The sequence below is a fragment of the Schistocerca cancellata genome, chromosome 2, assembly GCF_023864275.1.
Source record: "Schistocerca cancellata isolate TAMUIC-IGC-003103 chromosome 2, iqSchCanc2.1, whole genome shotgun sequence".
NCBI classification, from domain to species: Eukaryota; Metazoa; Arthropoda; class Insecta; order Orthoptera; family Acrididae; genus Schistocerca; species Schistocerca cancellata.
Genome location: NC_064627.1, coordinates 665,345,547 through 665,362,119, shown reverse-complemented (window position 1 = coordinate 665,362,119; position 16,573 = coordinate 665,345,547). Strand labels below are relative to the sequence as shown.

The following is a 16,573-nucleotide window of genomic DNA, read 5'->3' as shown; positions in this document are numbered from 1 at the left end:
GTACAAAGGCATACAGTCCCTTGCTCCATTTTCGAATGAAATAACAGGAAAGGAAAATTTGACTAGTGGTGGAACAATGTATCCTCCACCATGAACCAGAGCACACATAATATAATAACGCGCCTAATAAAATAACATAGGTGATACTCAAAGATTTATCTATTTTGTTAAACTTGGAACTAAACACTGTTAAGTTACTTAGTACACACATTTAGTGTAAATCAACTTTTTCAACTGGCAGTCACTGAACTAACAAAGCGAGATGTCTATAAGAATTTAATTATTCTGTTTGTGCACTACTCACCTTGTGGTTATTGGAGACTTTCTTAATCAAATTAACTAAAGTTCTAGTAACAGTCTCAGCCCCCAAAACTAGCGTAATAATACGAGGAGACATGAATATTAACACATGTGTTTAGGTTGAAATTAGTCATAAATTCCTAAACATTTTGAGCACTTTTGGCATGGCACAAATGTTAAAAGCTGCTATTAGTGATGTGTTGTGTGCTGCTGGAGGTGCAGTGAAAACACTGAAAGGGTAAACAGTGAAGAATAGTTTTATTAGAATATTAAAGAACATGAAAAAAGCTCCTTCATGGTGTCAGTTGTTTACGAGGAAAGCCAATAATGAATTAGTAGATGGAGGCTGAGATGAGAAGATGAGAAACAAATGTTCTAGTTTAAATTCACTAAGTTGGTCATTTATAAATTCAGTGCTGATTGTAACTTAGAAATGTTAATCACAATATCAGTACTTAGTTGGCAAAAGGCTGAAGTCTGAAGAAGTAAAGTCACTTGGAAGGACTGGAAGATAAACAAGCCCAGTGACTGCCTGATAACAATTCCTTAGTGAGCTTCTGATTGGTGGGCTGTGGATGCAGCAATGCAGCAGCTGGCACCTGGTCCAGAGAGGTCAAAGGGATAACTGGCACAACAGCTGAGACTCAATAGCCAATCAGTGGTTGAGCGCCGGCCTAAATAATGTCGTGGCGCACGGATACGATGCGAGCTGCTGGTGAGAATATGACACGTCATAGGAAAACAGTGCCCACAATTACAGTACTGTGGTTGTAGAAGCACACACGCTGTTGGCAGCAGGCCTGATGCTTCTACCAGAGGCTCTGGTGACGACAAATTGGTATGTTGCTATTATTGTTGATGTTATTATCTGGGACAGTTACCAACATGAAGGCTGAGCACGGATCATTGTTTGGTTAGCAGGTGTGTGTGCCTGTCACAGCAGATAGTACCTGAAATGTGGCCACCCACAAGACGTAAGTGTGTTGCACGTTTGCCAGCTGTTGTCTCCTAGGAGGTACAAAGCAACTAGGGTACCAAAAAATTCAACATCTGTTTTAGACCATGCACTTACATACATTGTCAGGAGAAATTGGATTTATAAGAAATCTCACCTTCATGATCATTACTGCCAGATAACAAAGCTAAAGACAGGCTTAGCAAAACCTGCATCCACAAAAGGATCCTCTCAGATTGTAAAAAACATCTTTCTTCTAGAGCACTGTCAAATGAAACCAGGAATGAAGTGTAAATGGAAAACAATGTAAGTGCTACAATCTCTACATCCTGGACATTGTTTAAATTAATTTTTTAGAAGAAATTATTAAAAGTAGCCATTCCCACAACAGCAGCTACAGAAAAAAGATAGATAGCTCTGGGTATTAGAAAGTCCACCCAGACACTTAAATTTCTCACTTTTTATGAAAGTACTGCACTAATCCACAGTTCCTTGATTACTGTTACTAGTATAAAAATATACAGGAGGGTACTGTTTGCTGCAAAACCATCATTCATTGGCAAAATAATATATAATTGGCAAATATTGCAAATGACTATTTCTCTGGGATTGCAGAGCAAATATAAGAAAATCTTCCTAAAACACATGTAAAACCTACAATAATATACGCAGGAAATATAATGATTACACAGGTCTGCTACATAAAATTTTTTTTTCAAATTTATTAAGTGATTTTTATAGTGTTTTCAATGTTGATTTCAGGAAAAATAGTGAGAAAATTCCATCATGTACAGTTATTTCACAAACTGATAGTCTAGTTTTAGCTTTTTTCAATTTTTCAGCACTCTAATGAGTTTGAATTTTGGTTTTTAGGATCTCCATGAACTGTTATTTAGCCATTTGTATACTAGATACCCCCCCCCCCCATGAACCATGGACCTTGCCGTTGGTGGGGAGGCTTGCGTGCCTCAGCGATACAGATAGCCGTACCGTAGGTACAACCACAACGGAGGGGTATCTGTTGAGAGGCCAGACAAACGTGTGGTTCCTGAAGAGGGGCAGCAGCCTTTTCAGTAGTTGCAGGGGCAACAGTCTGGATGATTGACTGATCTGGCCTTGTAACAATAACCAAAACGGCCTTGCTGTGCTGGTACTGCGAACGGCTGAAAGCAAGGGGAAACTACGGCCGTAATTTTTCCCGAGGGCATGCAGCTTTACTGTATGATTAAATGATGATGGCGTCTTCTTGGGTAAAATATTCCGGAGGTAAAATAGTCCCCCATTCTGATCTCCGGGCGGGGACTACTCAAGAGGATGTCGTTATCAGGAGAAAGAAAACTGGCGTTCTACGGATCGGAGCGTGGAATGTCAGATCCCTTAATCGGGCAGGTAGGTTAGAAAATGTAAAAAGGGAAATGGATAGGTTAAAGTTAGATATAGTGGGAATTAGTGAAGTTCGGTGGCAGGAGGAACAAGACTTCTGGTCAGGTGACTACAGGGTTATAAACACAAAGTCAAATAGGGGTAATGCAGGAGTAGGTTTAATAATGAATAGGAAAATAGGAATGCGGGTAAGCTACTACAAACAGCTTAGTGAACGCATTATTGTGGCCAAGATAGATACGAAGCCCACACCTACTACAGTAGTACAAGTTTATATGCCAACTAGCTCTGCAGATGACGAAGAAATTGAAGAAATGTATGATGAAATAAAAGAAATTAATCAGATACTGAAGGGAGACGAAAATTTAATAGTCATGGGTGACTGGAATTCGAGTGTAGGAAAAGGGAGAGAAGGAAACGTAGTAGGTGAATATGGATTGGGGCTAAGAAATGAAAGAGGAAGCCGCCTGGTAGAATTTTGCACAGAGCACAACTTAATCATAGCTAACACTTGGTTTAAGAATCATGATAGAAGGTTGTATACATGGAAGAACCCTGGAGATACTAAAAGGTATCAGATAGATTATATAATGGTAAGACAGAGATTTAGGAACCAGGTTTTAAATTGTAAGACATTTCCAGGGGCAGATGTGGACTCTGACCACAATCTATTGGTTATGACCTGTAGATTAAAACTGAAGAAACTGCAAGAAGGTGGGAATTTAAGGAGATGGGACCTGGATAAACTGAAAGAACCAGAGGTTGTACAGAGTTTCAGGGAGAGCATAAGGGAACAATTGACAGGAATGGGGGAAAGAAATACAGTAGAAGAAGAATGGGTAGCTTTGAGGGATGAAGTAGTGAAGGCAGCAGAGGATCAAGTAGGTAAAAAGACGAGGGCTAGTAGAAATCCTTGGGTAACAGAAGAAATATTGAATTTAATTGATGAAAGGAGAAAATATAAAAATGCAGTAAATGAAGCAGGCAAAAAGGAATACAAACGTCTCAAAAATGAGATCGACAGGAAGTGCAGAATGGCTAAGCAGGGATGGCTAGAGGACAAATGTAAGGATGTAGAGGCTTATCTCACTAGGGGTAAGATAGATACTGCCTACAGGAAAATTAAAGAGACCTTTGAAGAAAGGAGAACCACTTGTATGAGTATCAAGAGCTCAATGGAAACCCAGTTCTAAGCAAAGAAGGGAAAGCAGAAAGGTGGAAGGAGTATATAGAGGGTCTATACAAGGGCGATGTACTTGAGGACAATATTATGGAAATGGAAGAGGATGTAGATGAAGATGAAATGGGAGATACGATACTGCGTGAAGAGTTTGACAGAGCAGTGAAAGACCTGAGTCGATACAAGGCCCCCGGAGTAGACAACATTCCAGTAGAACTACTAACGGCCTTGGGAGAGCCAGTCCTGACAAAACTCTACCATCTGGTGAGCAAGATGTATGAAACAGCCGAAATACCCTCAGACTTCAAGAAGAATATAATCATTCCAATCCCAAAGAAAGCAGGTGTTGACAGATGTGAAAATTACCGAACAATCAGTTTAATAAGCCACAGCTGCAAAATACTAACACGAATTCTTTACAGACGAATGGAAAAACTAGTAGAAGCCGACCTCGGGGAAGATCAGTTTGGATTCCGTAGAAATACTGGAACACGTGAGGCAATACTGACCTTACGACTTATCTTAGAAGAAAGATTAAGGAAAGGCAAACCTACGTTTCTAGCATTTGTAGACTTAGAGAAAGCTTTTGACAATGTTGACTGGAATACTCTCTTTCAAATTCTAAAGGTGGCAGGGGTAAAATACAGGGAGCGAAAGGCTATTTACAATTTGTACAGAAACCAGATGGCAGTTATAAGAGTCGAGGGGCATGAGAGGGAAGCAGCGGTTGGGAAGGGAGTGAGACAGGGTTGCAGCCTCTCCCCAATGTTATTCAATCTGTATATTGAGCAAGCAGTAAAGGAAACAAAAGAAAAATTTGGAATAGGTATTAAAATCCATGGAGAAGAAATAAAAACTTTGAGGTTCGCCGATGACATTGTAATTCTGTCAGAGACAGCAAAGGACTTGGAAGAGCAGTTGAACGGAATGGACAGTGTCTTGAAGGGAGGATATAAGATGAACATCAACAAAAGCAAAACGTGGATAATGGAATGTAGTTGAATTAAGTCGGGTGATGCTGAGGGTATTAGATTAGGAAATGAGACACTTAAAGTAGTAAAGGAGTTTTGCTATTTGGGGAGCACAATAACTGATGATGGTCGAAGTAGAGAGGATATAAAATGTAGACTGGCAATGGCAAGGAAAGCGTTTCTGAAGAAGAGAAATTTGTTAACATCGAGTATAGATTTAAGTGTCAGGAAGTCATTTCTGAAAGTATTTGTATGGAGTGTAGCCATGTATGGAAGTGAAACATGGACGGTAAATAGTTTGGACAAGAAGAGAATAGAAGCTTTTGAAATGTGGTGCTACAGAAGAATGCTGAAGATTAGATGGGTAGATCACATAACTAATGAGGAAGTATTAAATAGGATTGGGGAGAAGAGAAGTTTGTGGCATAACTTGACCAGAAGAAGGGATCGGTTGGTAGGACATGTTCTGAGGCATCAAGGGATCACCAATTTAGTATTGGAAGGCAGCGTGGAGGGTAAAAATCGTAGAGGGAGACCAAGAGATGAATACACTAAGCAGATTCAGAAGGATGTAGGTTGCAGTAGGTACTGGGAGATGAAGAAGCTTGCACAGGATAGAGTAGCATGGAGAGCTGCATCAAACCAGTCTCAGGACTGAAGACAACAACAACAACATACCAGATACATGTAAAATAAAGAGTAATTAGGAGACATCAGCAGTATTTTCATGTCAGTGCCTGTTTGTCACACTGCCCCTTCCCCACCATCACCAAGCAGTGAGCTTCTGCTATTGTCCTTCAGTTCACAGTACCTCTTCACTCTGTGCTGTCCATGTGTTGTTCTTACTTGTGCTTTAAAGTAGTGACTGTTTTCTTGTGTTGTGAAGTTGTTTTATGGACAATGGCTACCACAGGATGTATAAACTTGCCAGATTGCTTCTGCTACACTTGTGGTAATTATACCATTAAAAAGCAACAAAGAAACATTTCCGATTTTGTTGGAAAAGTATATTTCACCTATTTTGGTATAAAGTTAAGTGATCAAGATAAGCCTTGGGCCCCACACAAAGTTTGTTCAGTGTGTGTTTAAGAAATGAGACAAATGTATAAAGCAGTTCTTATGTTTTGGAATACCAATAGTTTGGAGGAATCCCAAAAATCATAGTGATGATGCTATGTTTGTTCTTGCAACATATGAGGTTTCAATTTGAAAAACAAAAAGGATATTTCTTACCCTAACATTCAATCAGCCATTCGTCCTGTTCATCACGTACCTGAAGTACCAATACCCTCTCGTCCAGATTCTTTGGATGATATAGATGGTCATGGGCCATTGGCTCAGCAAGGTGATAGTGAAGAAGACAGAGATTGCTACAATCCTTGCACAACTGATCCCATTCCATTCTCACAACCTGAAGTGAACGATTTAATTAAAAACCTAGGCCTTTCTAAAGAATCGGCAGAGGTTTTACGATCTAGATTGAAAGATAAACATATGCTGGCTCCGGGCATATCCCTTTCTTGGTATTGATTGAGGGAAAAGGAGTTTGTATCTTTCTTCTCTCAAGAAGGTGACCTGGTGTTTTGCAGTGATGTTCCTAAACTTATGGCACATTTCAAAATACAATATGCTCCTGATGAGTGGAGACTTTTTATTGATTCTTCAAAAAGAAGCCTTAAAGCAGTACTTCTACACAATGGCAATAAGCACATTCTATACCAGTTCACTTAAAAGAATGTTATGAAAACTTTGAACTGGTTTTAAGCAAATTCTGTATTCAGACCACAAATGGACACTATGTGATGATTTAAAAGTGATTTCAATGCTGCTTGATCAACAAAGTGGCTATACAAAGTTCACTTGCTTTCTCTGTGAATGGGACAGTAGAGACAGAAAGCAACACTACATAAAAAAAGCTTGGCCCTTGAGAAAAACCTTACATGTAGGGTTTAAAAATGTTGAGAGGAAAAGCCTTGTGGACCCCAAAAAGGTGTTACTTCCACCACTTCGCATTAAGTTGGGGCTGATGAAACAATTTGTTAAGGCATTGCCAAAAGAAGGGGAGTGTTTCAGATATCTTTGTGGACAGTTTCCTGGTTTATCCAAGGCAAAGCTAAAGGAAGGAACCTTTGTCGGACCAGACATTAGAAAACTAATGACAGATCCCAACTTTGTGGACAAAACAGAAACAAAAGAAAAGGCAGCATGGACTTCTTTTAAATTAGTTGTTACCGGTTTCCTAGGAAACAAAAGAGATCCAAACTACAAGACAATCGTCGCAGACATGCTCGACAGCTTTAAGAATCTGGGCTGTAAACATGAGCACTAAAGTTCATTTTCTCCACTCACATCTTGACTACTTCCCTGCAAACCTTGGTGATGTAAGTGAAGAGCAGGGTGAAAGATTCCACCAAGACATCAAAGAATTGCAAATAAGATATCAAGGAAGATGGAAAATCAACATGATAGCGGACTACTGCTGGATGAGAGAAAGAGATGAACCTCAACGAGTCCACAGCTGGAAAAGCAATAAAAGAAGCTTCGACAGAAAGTGAGAGTGTTATTGTAAGGACTTATGAGCTTAAAGAGAAATGGAGATATGTACTGGAAATGTAGTTTAGAAAATAATTTATAAATAAAATAAAATTTTATGTTGTTGTTGTTGTTGTGGTCTGCAGTCCTGAGACTGGTTTGATGCAGCTCTCCATGCTACTCTATCCTGTGCACGCTTCTTCATCTCCCTGTACCTACTGCAACCTACATCCTTCTGAACCTGCTTAGTGTATTCATCTCTTGGCCTCCCTCTACGATTTTTACCCTCTGCGCTGCCCTCCAATACTAAATTGGTGATCCCTTGTTTGCCTCAGAACATGTCCTACCAACCGATCCCTTCTTCTAGTCAAGTTGTGCCACAAACTCCTCTTATCCCCAATTCTATTCAATACCTCCTCATTAGTTATGTGATCTACCCACCTAATCTTCAGCATTCTTCTGTAGCACCACCTTTCAAAAGCTTCTTTTCTCTTCTTGGCTAAACTACTTATCGTCCATGTTTCAATTCCATGCATGGCTACACTCCATACAAATACTTTCAGAAACAACTTCCTGACACTTAAATCTACACTCAATGTTAACAAAGTTCTCTTCTTCAGAAACACTTTCCTTGGCATTGTCTATCTACATTTTATATCCTCTCTACTTCGACCATCATCAGTTTTTTTCTCCCCAAACAGCAAAACTCTTTTACTACTTTAAGGGACTCATTTCCTAATCTAATTCCCTAAGCATCACCTGATTTAATTCAACTACATTCCATTATCCTTGTTTTGGTTTTGTTGATGTTCATCTTATATCCTCCTTTCAAGACACTGTCCATTCCGTTCAACTTCTCTTCCAGGTCCTTTGCTGTCTCTGACAGAATTACAATGTTCTCAGCAAACCTCAAAGTTTTTATCTCTTGTCCATGGATTTTAATTCCTATTCCGAATTTTTCTTTTGTTTCCTTCATGCTTGCTCAATGTACAGATTTAATAACATCAGGGATAGGCTACAACCCTGCCTCACTCCCTTCCCAACCACTGCTTCCCTTTCATGCCCTTCGACTCTTATAACTGTCGATTTCATCTTTGAGACGTTTGTATTCCTTTTTGCCTGCATTTTTATATTTTCTCCTTTCATCAATTAAATTCGATATATCTTCTGTTACCCAAGGATTTCTACTACCCTCGTCTTTTTACCTACTTGATCCTCTGTTGCCTTCACTATTTCATCTCTCAAAGCTGCCCATTATTCTTCTACTGTATTTCTTTCCACCATTCTTGTCAATCGTTCCCCAATGCTCTCCCTGAAACTCTCTACAACCTCTAGTTCTGTCAGTTTATCCAGGTGGCATCTCCTTAAATTCCCACCTTCTTGCAATTTCTTCAGTTTTAATCTACAGTTCATAACCAATAGATTATGGTCAGAGTCCACATCTGCCCTGGAAATGTCTTGCAATTTAAAACCTGGTTCCTACATCTTTGTCTTACCATTACGTAATCTACATATACAACCTTCTTTCATGATTCTTGAATCAAGTGTTGGCTATGATTAAGTTATGCTCTGTGCAAAATTCTACCAGGCGGCTTCCTCTTTCATTCCTTACCCTCATTCCATATTCATCTACTACATTTCCTTCTCTTTCTTTTCGTATTATTGAATTCCAGTCACCCATAAATATTAAATTTTCTTCTCCCTTCACTATCTGAATAATTTCTTTTATCTCATCATACATTTCATCAATCTCTTCCTCATCTATGGAGCTAGTTGGCATATAGACTTGCACTACTGTGGTAGGCGTGGGCTTTGTATCTATCTTGGCCACAATAATGCGTTCACTATGCTGTTTGTAGTAGCTTACCCGCATTCCTATTTTTTTATTCATTATTAAACCTACTCCCGCATTATGCCTATTTGATTTTGTATTTATAACCCTGTATTCACCTGACCAAAAGTCTTGTTCCTCCGGCCACCAAACTTCACTAATTCCCACTATATCTAACTTTAACCTATCCATTTCCCTTTTTAAATTTTCTAACCTACCTGTCCGATTAAGGGATATGACATTCCACACTCCGATCCACGGAATGCCAGTTTTCTTTCTCCTGATAATGACGTCCCCCTGAGTAATCCCCGCCCGGAGATCTGATTGGGGGACTATTTTACCTCCGGAATATTTTGCCAATGAGGACGCCATCATTTAACCATACAGTAAAGCTGCATACCCTCGGGAAAAATTACAGCTGCAGTTTCCCCCTGCTTTCAGCCCTTCGCAGTACCAGCACAGTAAGGCCGTTTTGGTTAGTGTTACAAAGCCAGATCAGTCAATCATCCAGACTGTTGCCCCTGCAACTACTGAAAAGGATGCTGCCCCTCTTCTGGCCTCTCAACAGATACCCCTCCATTGTGGTTGCACCTATGGTACGGCTATCTGTATCGTTGAGGCTCATAAGCCTCCACATTGGTGGCAAGGTCCATGGTTCATCAACGTTGGAAAAAATGTGATAAATTGCCTAAATGATGTTGTTATACCCAAAAATACTCCCTTTTTTGTGAGAAAACCTGATGCGATAGAAAAAAATGGATTGCATGACTACATGACTGAAAAGTACATTAAGTTCTGTTATAAAATTTCAAGCAACTTTCAAAAAATATTTTTTTGTGGACCTGTGTTATGTTTCCCACAATACAGCTTGAAATTAGGATGATAATGCAGAAATTTAAAAAAAAAAAAAAACAATAAGTCAGCAGCAGGGGTTGATGAGGTTACAGTCTTTGTTCTGAGATATGCACAGACAGAATACAAGAACCATTGACAAACACAATATATGAGTCACTCAGTCCAGGTATTCTTGCAGAGTACCTAAAGTTTGCACAAGTTGTGCTCTTGATAAAGAAAGGAAATGCAATGTGTATTCAAAACTATAGGTCAGTTTCACTACTGTCTGCATTACCAAAAATAACTGAATCAATCATGAAAGATAGACTAATGAGTCACATGAATAAATACAATCTTTCTATCAAAGCACACATTTGTTCCGAAAGCAGGGGATGTGCAATATAAGCCATTACAGAGATAAAAGTAGTACTTTCAGCTCTTGACAATGATGACTGTGTTTCAGACACATTCTTAGATGTTTCCAGGGCTTTTAACACTGTTTACCACACAATATGACTAAACAAGCTACAAGCACTAGATGCAAGATGAATAGCAAACAAGTGGTTCCAGTCTTACTTGGGAAACAGGATGCAAAATGTAGAGACAGTTCACACACTTGTTGATGAAAAGGCCTTAGTAAAACAATCTTCAGAGAAGAAACTTATAAACATAGGCATTCGTAATGGTAATGTATTGGGTCCAATTTTGTTCCTAACTTGAGACAACTAAATATCTCAAAAAAGATGCATTGTATGAAAATAATGTTCTAGGCGAATAGTTCATAAAGAGGGTACCTGTCTGTGCTACAACTGGTCACCTCCTACACAGCCTTCATTTGTGGACAGGGTCAATTTTGTATTTTCAAATGAGAACCACTTTTTATTGCATATTCAGATTCTACACCAAAATACATATGCAGTTTACTCAAATCATTGTGGTAGAAGGTGCAGTAATTGACAAATATCAAGTGTGCCTGTTTTTGTGATTGGCAACTGATGCATCTGATTCTACATTTTTTTATGTTGTAAATGTAAACCTTTGTTTTCTAAAGGATGATATTAATGTTCGAAATTTAATTTAATGTTGCAAATATGATTGTACAGTACAATACGGTTACTCACTTCAATGTCTAGTTAGAAACTACACTGATGGAGAAAAAATCACAATATCACAAAATAATTAATGTACAGTAATGAAATTTTGGGAATAAATTTGTCTAGGTGCATATTTAAGTGATTAACACTGAAAGATCACACATTAATTTTAATTGTGAGATAAGACATAGCAAATGTTAAATGGTGGTACTTTAATAACTGGAGTAACTGCCAGAATGTTAAATGCAACCATCCAAATGTGCCTCGTGTTTTACAGGTGCCGGATGTCAGTTTGTGGAATGGAGTTCCACGCCTATTACACTTGGTCAGTCAATACAGGAACAGTTAATACTATTTGTCAATGATGCTGGACTTGTCATCTGATGACGTCCCTTATTTGCTCGATTGGAGGCAGATCTGGTAATCATGCAGGCACAGGCAACATGTTGACACTATGTAGAGCATGTTAGGTTACAACAGCAGTATGTGCACAGTTGTTATGCTGTTGGAAACCATCCCATGGAATGCTGTTCATGAACAGTAGCACAACAGTTTGAATCACCAAACTGACGTACAATTTTGCAGTCAGGGTGCGTGGATAACCACAAGAGTGCAACTGCTGTCACACGAAGTCACAACCCAGACTACAACTCCAGTTGTAGGACCAGTCTATCTAGCATACAGACAGGTTGGTTGCAGGCCCTCAACTGGCCCCCTAACCAACACATGGCAACCACTGGCACTGATGCAAAACCAGCTTTCATCAGAAAACACAACAGCCCTCCAACAGGCTCTTGCTTGACATGACTAAAGTCACAAATGGTGGTGGTTTGGGGTCATTGGAATGCACCATGCAAAATGTCTAGTGCAGAACTGAAAGTAACCACAAGCTGCGATGTGGCTGCAAGCAGAACAGTGATTCACAAAGTGTAGAATAATTTCTTTATTTCTGTCTGTGATAGAATACCTGTTTTGGTCAGCAATGGCCATCTTCAGATCTGTTTTAAAAATATGTCCTAATATAATGAAGCCATAGTGGCATCATCAAAATATTGTGTTCATCTTTTGACAAAATCACTTTGGCTTCGTAATATTAGTATGTGTTTTTAAAACAGATCTAAAGATGGTCACTGCTGACCAAAATTGGTTGCCTGAGGACTTAACAAGTTTGTGATCATAAATGGAAGTAAAGAAATTTATTCTTGAAGCAACCAATTTGTAACATTTGTTGTATCACTTTGGTGCCAACTAGTGCTATGTGGCCATCCAGAGCCCAGTCTTCTTGCAGACACACATTCTCATAATGACTGCTGCCAGCCGTCATGTACTGTGGCTACATTCCTGCCAAGTCTTTCTGCTATATCATACAAGAAACATCCAGCTTCTCTTAGCCCTACTGCATGACCTCGTTCAAAATCAGTGAGGTATAGATAATGGTGTCTTTGTCGCCTTAAAGGCATTCTTGATTAACATCAATTCACTACGTCCAATCTTAAAGGTAACTAATGCTCAATGACCATTGCACTGTGTATTTAAAGCAAACCTTCAAAGTGGAGTTACTACACCACTCTTATGCAATGCAAAATTTTTATATAGATCAAATCTTGCAGACGTAGAAATGGAGCTACCAATTTTCATTTATGTTGTACATTTCTTTCTTGGTGTTGCAACTTTTTTCCATCTGTGTAAGTTTAGCTTGATACATGAATAACAGCATTGATGTAACAGTTTTCTGTTTTACGTCGGGATGCTTGATATCAGTGGGTCCCCTTGCCTCTCACCGCTTGGGTGCTAGATTTTAGTGAGTATCCATGGCAAGTGTACCTGTCACCAGCACTTATGGGCATTTTACCTTATCACAATGGTTGTGGTATTTATTCTGCTGGTAGCTGTGTGGCAGCCAGCATGAGACTTGTGGTGGTTAGATGGAAACACACACTGAAATCAGTCACTCTGATGGCAGGATTTGTGGGTGGCCACTGAAATCAAACATTCCAATGGTTTTGGGACTCATCACAATCAATCCCTTAGGGAACAGAAATCACGTTACCATACAAGTAGATTTTTGCCAGAAATGTCAATGTGTAGCCATATTATGTGTATTGTACAATCACATTAGCAATACTCAAGTAATGTTTGAACATCAATAGCAACAATATGTTAGTTGCAAAAACAGGCACAATTGATATTTGTTGATTACAGCACCATCTACCACAAATGGGAAACAATCACATGAGTAATTCATATAGTTTTGAGAGTATTGGCACAACAGAAACTGGTCAGTACTTCTGGGGATGGGGGGAGGGGTTGTTTACCATCCTTATTGAATATGTGGATAATTTATGAGATTTTGAATGAATCTGGAAAAACTCCATATTCTAAACATTTATTAAAAATAAAACTTAGTGGCTTACTTATCAAGTGAACTGTTCTTTTAATGACATAGTGAGACATCCAATAGCAGTCCATAATTTTGGAACTAGATAATTCGGAAACAGTTTTACAGACTTCATCTGGCTTGGATTTATCCCAATGAAATAAATGCTCTTCCAACAGCTGGGGACCAAGCAGATGTGACAAAGCAGTCATTCAATTATCCTGGAACAAGCAGAGGTTGACACTAATAACTTCCCATGCTGCCTCATACTTATTTGGAGCACCTTCTATGTACCTTTCACAAGCTGGCTTGTATGAGCTTAACATTGTAATACTTTTACTTCTAAGGTAAGCACTGTAAACAAAATCCCTTTGCTCAGCCCTTCAATTATCCTCACTTTTATTTATAAGCATGTTTTCTCTAATTTCTGTGAGACCCTCAGTTATTTTTTGTATTTTTATATTTAAATGAGGAATTAACCTTAATTCGTGGAGAACATGAATACCATAAGTCTCCATTTTTTTTAAGTCATCAAAATAATTTACAACTGCAGTTTTACCTCTTTACACACATGTAGAGAATCCCAATTTGCATTCTTTAGCTTGTCAATAAATAACAGAATGTGCTCCTCTCTCTTTGACCATTACCCATGCCACATTCAATTCATTGGAATAAGTTGGTTGCTTATGATAAAGTGGTAAAAGCAATGGACCATCAGCTGCAAAATCTCCACTAGCCACACTTCCTCTCTATGTAATTTAACAATAATACTGTCCAGACATGCATCAAACGAATAGGACACTTATTCATTTTTAAGGATCTTCATATATTAAGAAACATTCTGGACTCTTGTTGCTTTGAATCTTCCATTTCAGTATTAAAATCCCCAGAGATAACAAGTTTTGTTTTAAACTTTAAAAAGTCACTTAGTTACTAACTACAACTGTTCAAAAAAATACATTTATATCCCCATTTGGAGACCTATATAGGCTAATGATTATTATATTTTCTTCTATCAGTCTTACACTACTAATGTCAGAATTTATTTCTGAACAATATAGTTTCATGTCTAATTTTGAAACTTTTAGATCATGCTTGATTTTAATTTCAGCACCACCATTTTTCTGTGTTTCCTTCACATTATGTCAGCTACAACATATTCTTGAGGAACAAAAGTGTCAACTTGATTTTCTGTTAGCCATTGTTCTGACACACATATCACATCTACATCCTTAATGCTACAAAAACATTCCAGTTCTAATAGTTTATTTTTCATACAGTACATATTAAATTGCAGGAACATAAATATTTTATAACTATTCTCTTTCTCAAGCGAGCACTCATGTGGCATATCTGTATTACACACACTAATTGTCTAAGTTGGAGCTATTGGAATGTTTACTTCTGCTAAAAAAAAAAGCATTTCCAGCATCACTCTTCGTCTTGATAAAAATCACTACTGTTTCGTCACATTGTAAGCTTAATTCTAGACACACTTCACTTTCATCTTTCAAAGGTATAATTTGCTTAACACCTTGCTGCATGTTTGATTTCATATGAACTATATGTGAGATCTTACAACTAAAATAATGCCTTTCCCAGTCTGTTGATGTGGAAACCACATGCTATATGAAATATTTTCCATATTATACTTATATCAATGTATGTTGGATAAAATATTCTTGGTTTTTAAGCTGTACCAAATTGAATAAAATACTCAAGCTCTTGATGGTTATCTCCACCATTGTTGTCATGAGTGAAAATGCCTAACTACCGGGGCTGGTACTGTTTCCCACTTAAGGATACAGGCTACTTTTCTGGCTCAATATTACGTAAAAATCAACACCTATTTCTTTCAGGCACTGTTTATAATGTATATGTTTTACAGATTTTTTGTTGATATCAGGTAATGCAGCAGACTTTCTAAACAAATTAGAAGTATTTTGAATATTTTTGAACCTGATTAGAGTGATTAAAAAAATTAGAAAGAAATTGATGCAATTTTTTTCCAAAATGCTTCCTCAAATTGAGGTACCATTTAACCCAAGGTTATACATTTGAAGGCGACCAAATTTTTACCAGATATGCAAGACATGATTGTTGTGACAGTGCCATGACATTTAACAGTGCCGCCACGACATTACGCGCAAATGGCGATAGAGGCGCTCCGCAACTCGGCTGAGCGCAGGAGCGCCACCTAGCTACGAACGGCGCCGGCCGCATGTCACGGCACGGCAGTCGAATGAGAGATACTGAGTGTTATCATGCAACCAGCTATAGTTTCTAAGTGAGTGTGTTTGAATATCCACGCAATTATTGGTGATTAAAGGTTATAACACTTTCTGGCGACGAGGTCGGATATTTTCACTGCGTTGTGGATTTGTGTGTTTGTGACGGGGCAGACATGGAACAGCTTATGCAAGTGCTTATTGAACAACAAACACAGCTGACGGCTGCTATTGAGGCACAACAAACACAGCTGACGGCTGCTATTCAGGAGTTGTCGTCATCGTTTACTCATCGTCTGTCTTCCTCTTCTCCGCCTCCATTCCCTCCTTACGACGAGGCCGCTGAAGTCTGGGAGGATTATGAGAAGCGTTTGCGGCAACACTTCTCGGCTTTCGGCGTTGTCGACGCTCCTGTGTGTAAGTCGTTATTTCTATCTTGGATTTCCCCACGGATCTATCAGCTGCTATCTCAGTTAGCCCCTCTGCGGGAACCTGCCTCCCTGTCCTTCCAAGAAATGTGTGACTTATTGTCTAACTATTACCGCAAAAACACCCACGTCATTGCCGCCCGCGTGGCGTTCTACCGGTGTCGTAAACAGCCCCATCAATCTTACCGGGCTTGGGCGGCGAAATTACACGGTCTGAGTAGGAAATGTCAGTTTGTCACGGACACTCATCATGAGTATTATGCTGATTCAATGGTTAGGAATGCTATTCTATGGCTTGCTCCTGATAAAGAAGTTCGGTAACATGCCCTACAACTGCCAACCCGTCGTTGTCAGAAGTTCTAAGCATCGCTTAATCCTTTGACGTGTCTCACACTGCTGGCGCGCAAATAGACACGTGGTGTGATGTAGGCGCTGTACAGTCAACTTTTGACACGGACAA

At 39.0% G+C, this 16,573-nt stretch overlaps 1 protein-coding gene across 1 annotated transcript in view; it reads right to left on the bottom strand.

Moving 5' to 3' along the window:
• Positions 1–13,658, bottom strand: part of LOC126162367 (uncharacterized) — a 98,824-nt gene extending 85,166 nt beyond the window's left edge. The window contains 1 exon segment of the mRNA XM_049918821.1: positions 13,495–13,658. Coding sequence (XP_049774778.1) covers positions 13,495–13,549 — 55 coding nt within the window. The 5' untranslated portion in view covers positions 13,550–13,658.
• Positions 13,659–16,573: the final 2,915 nt, after the last annotated feature.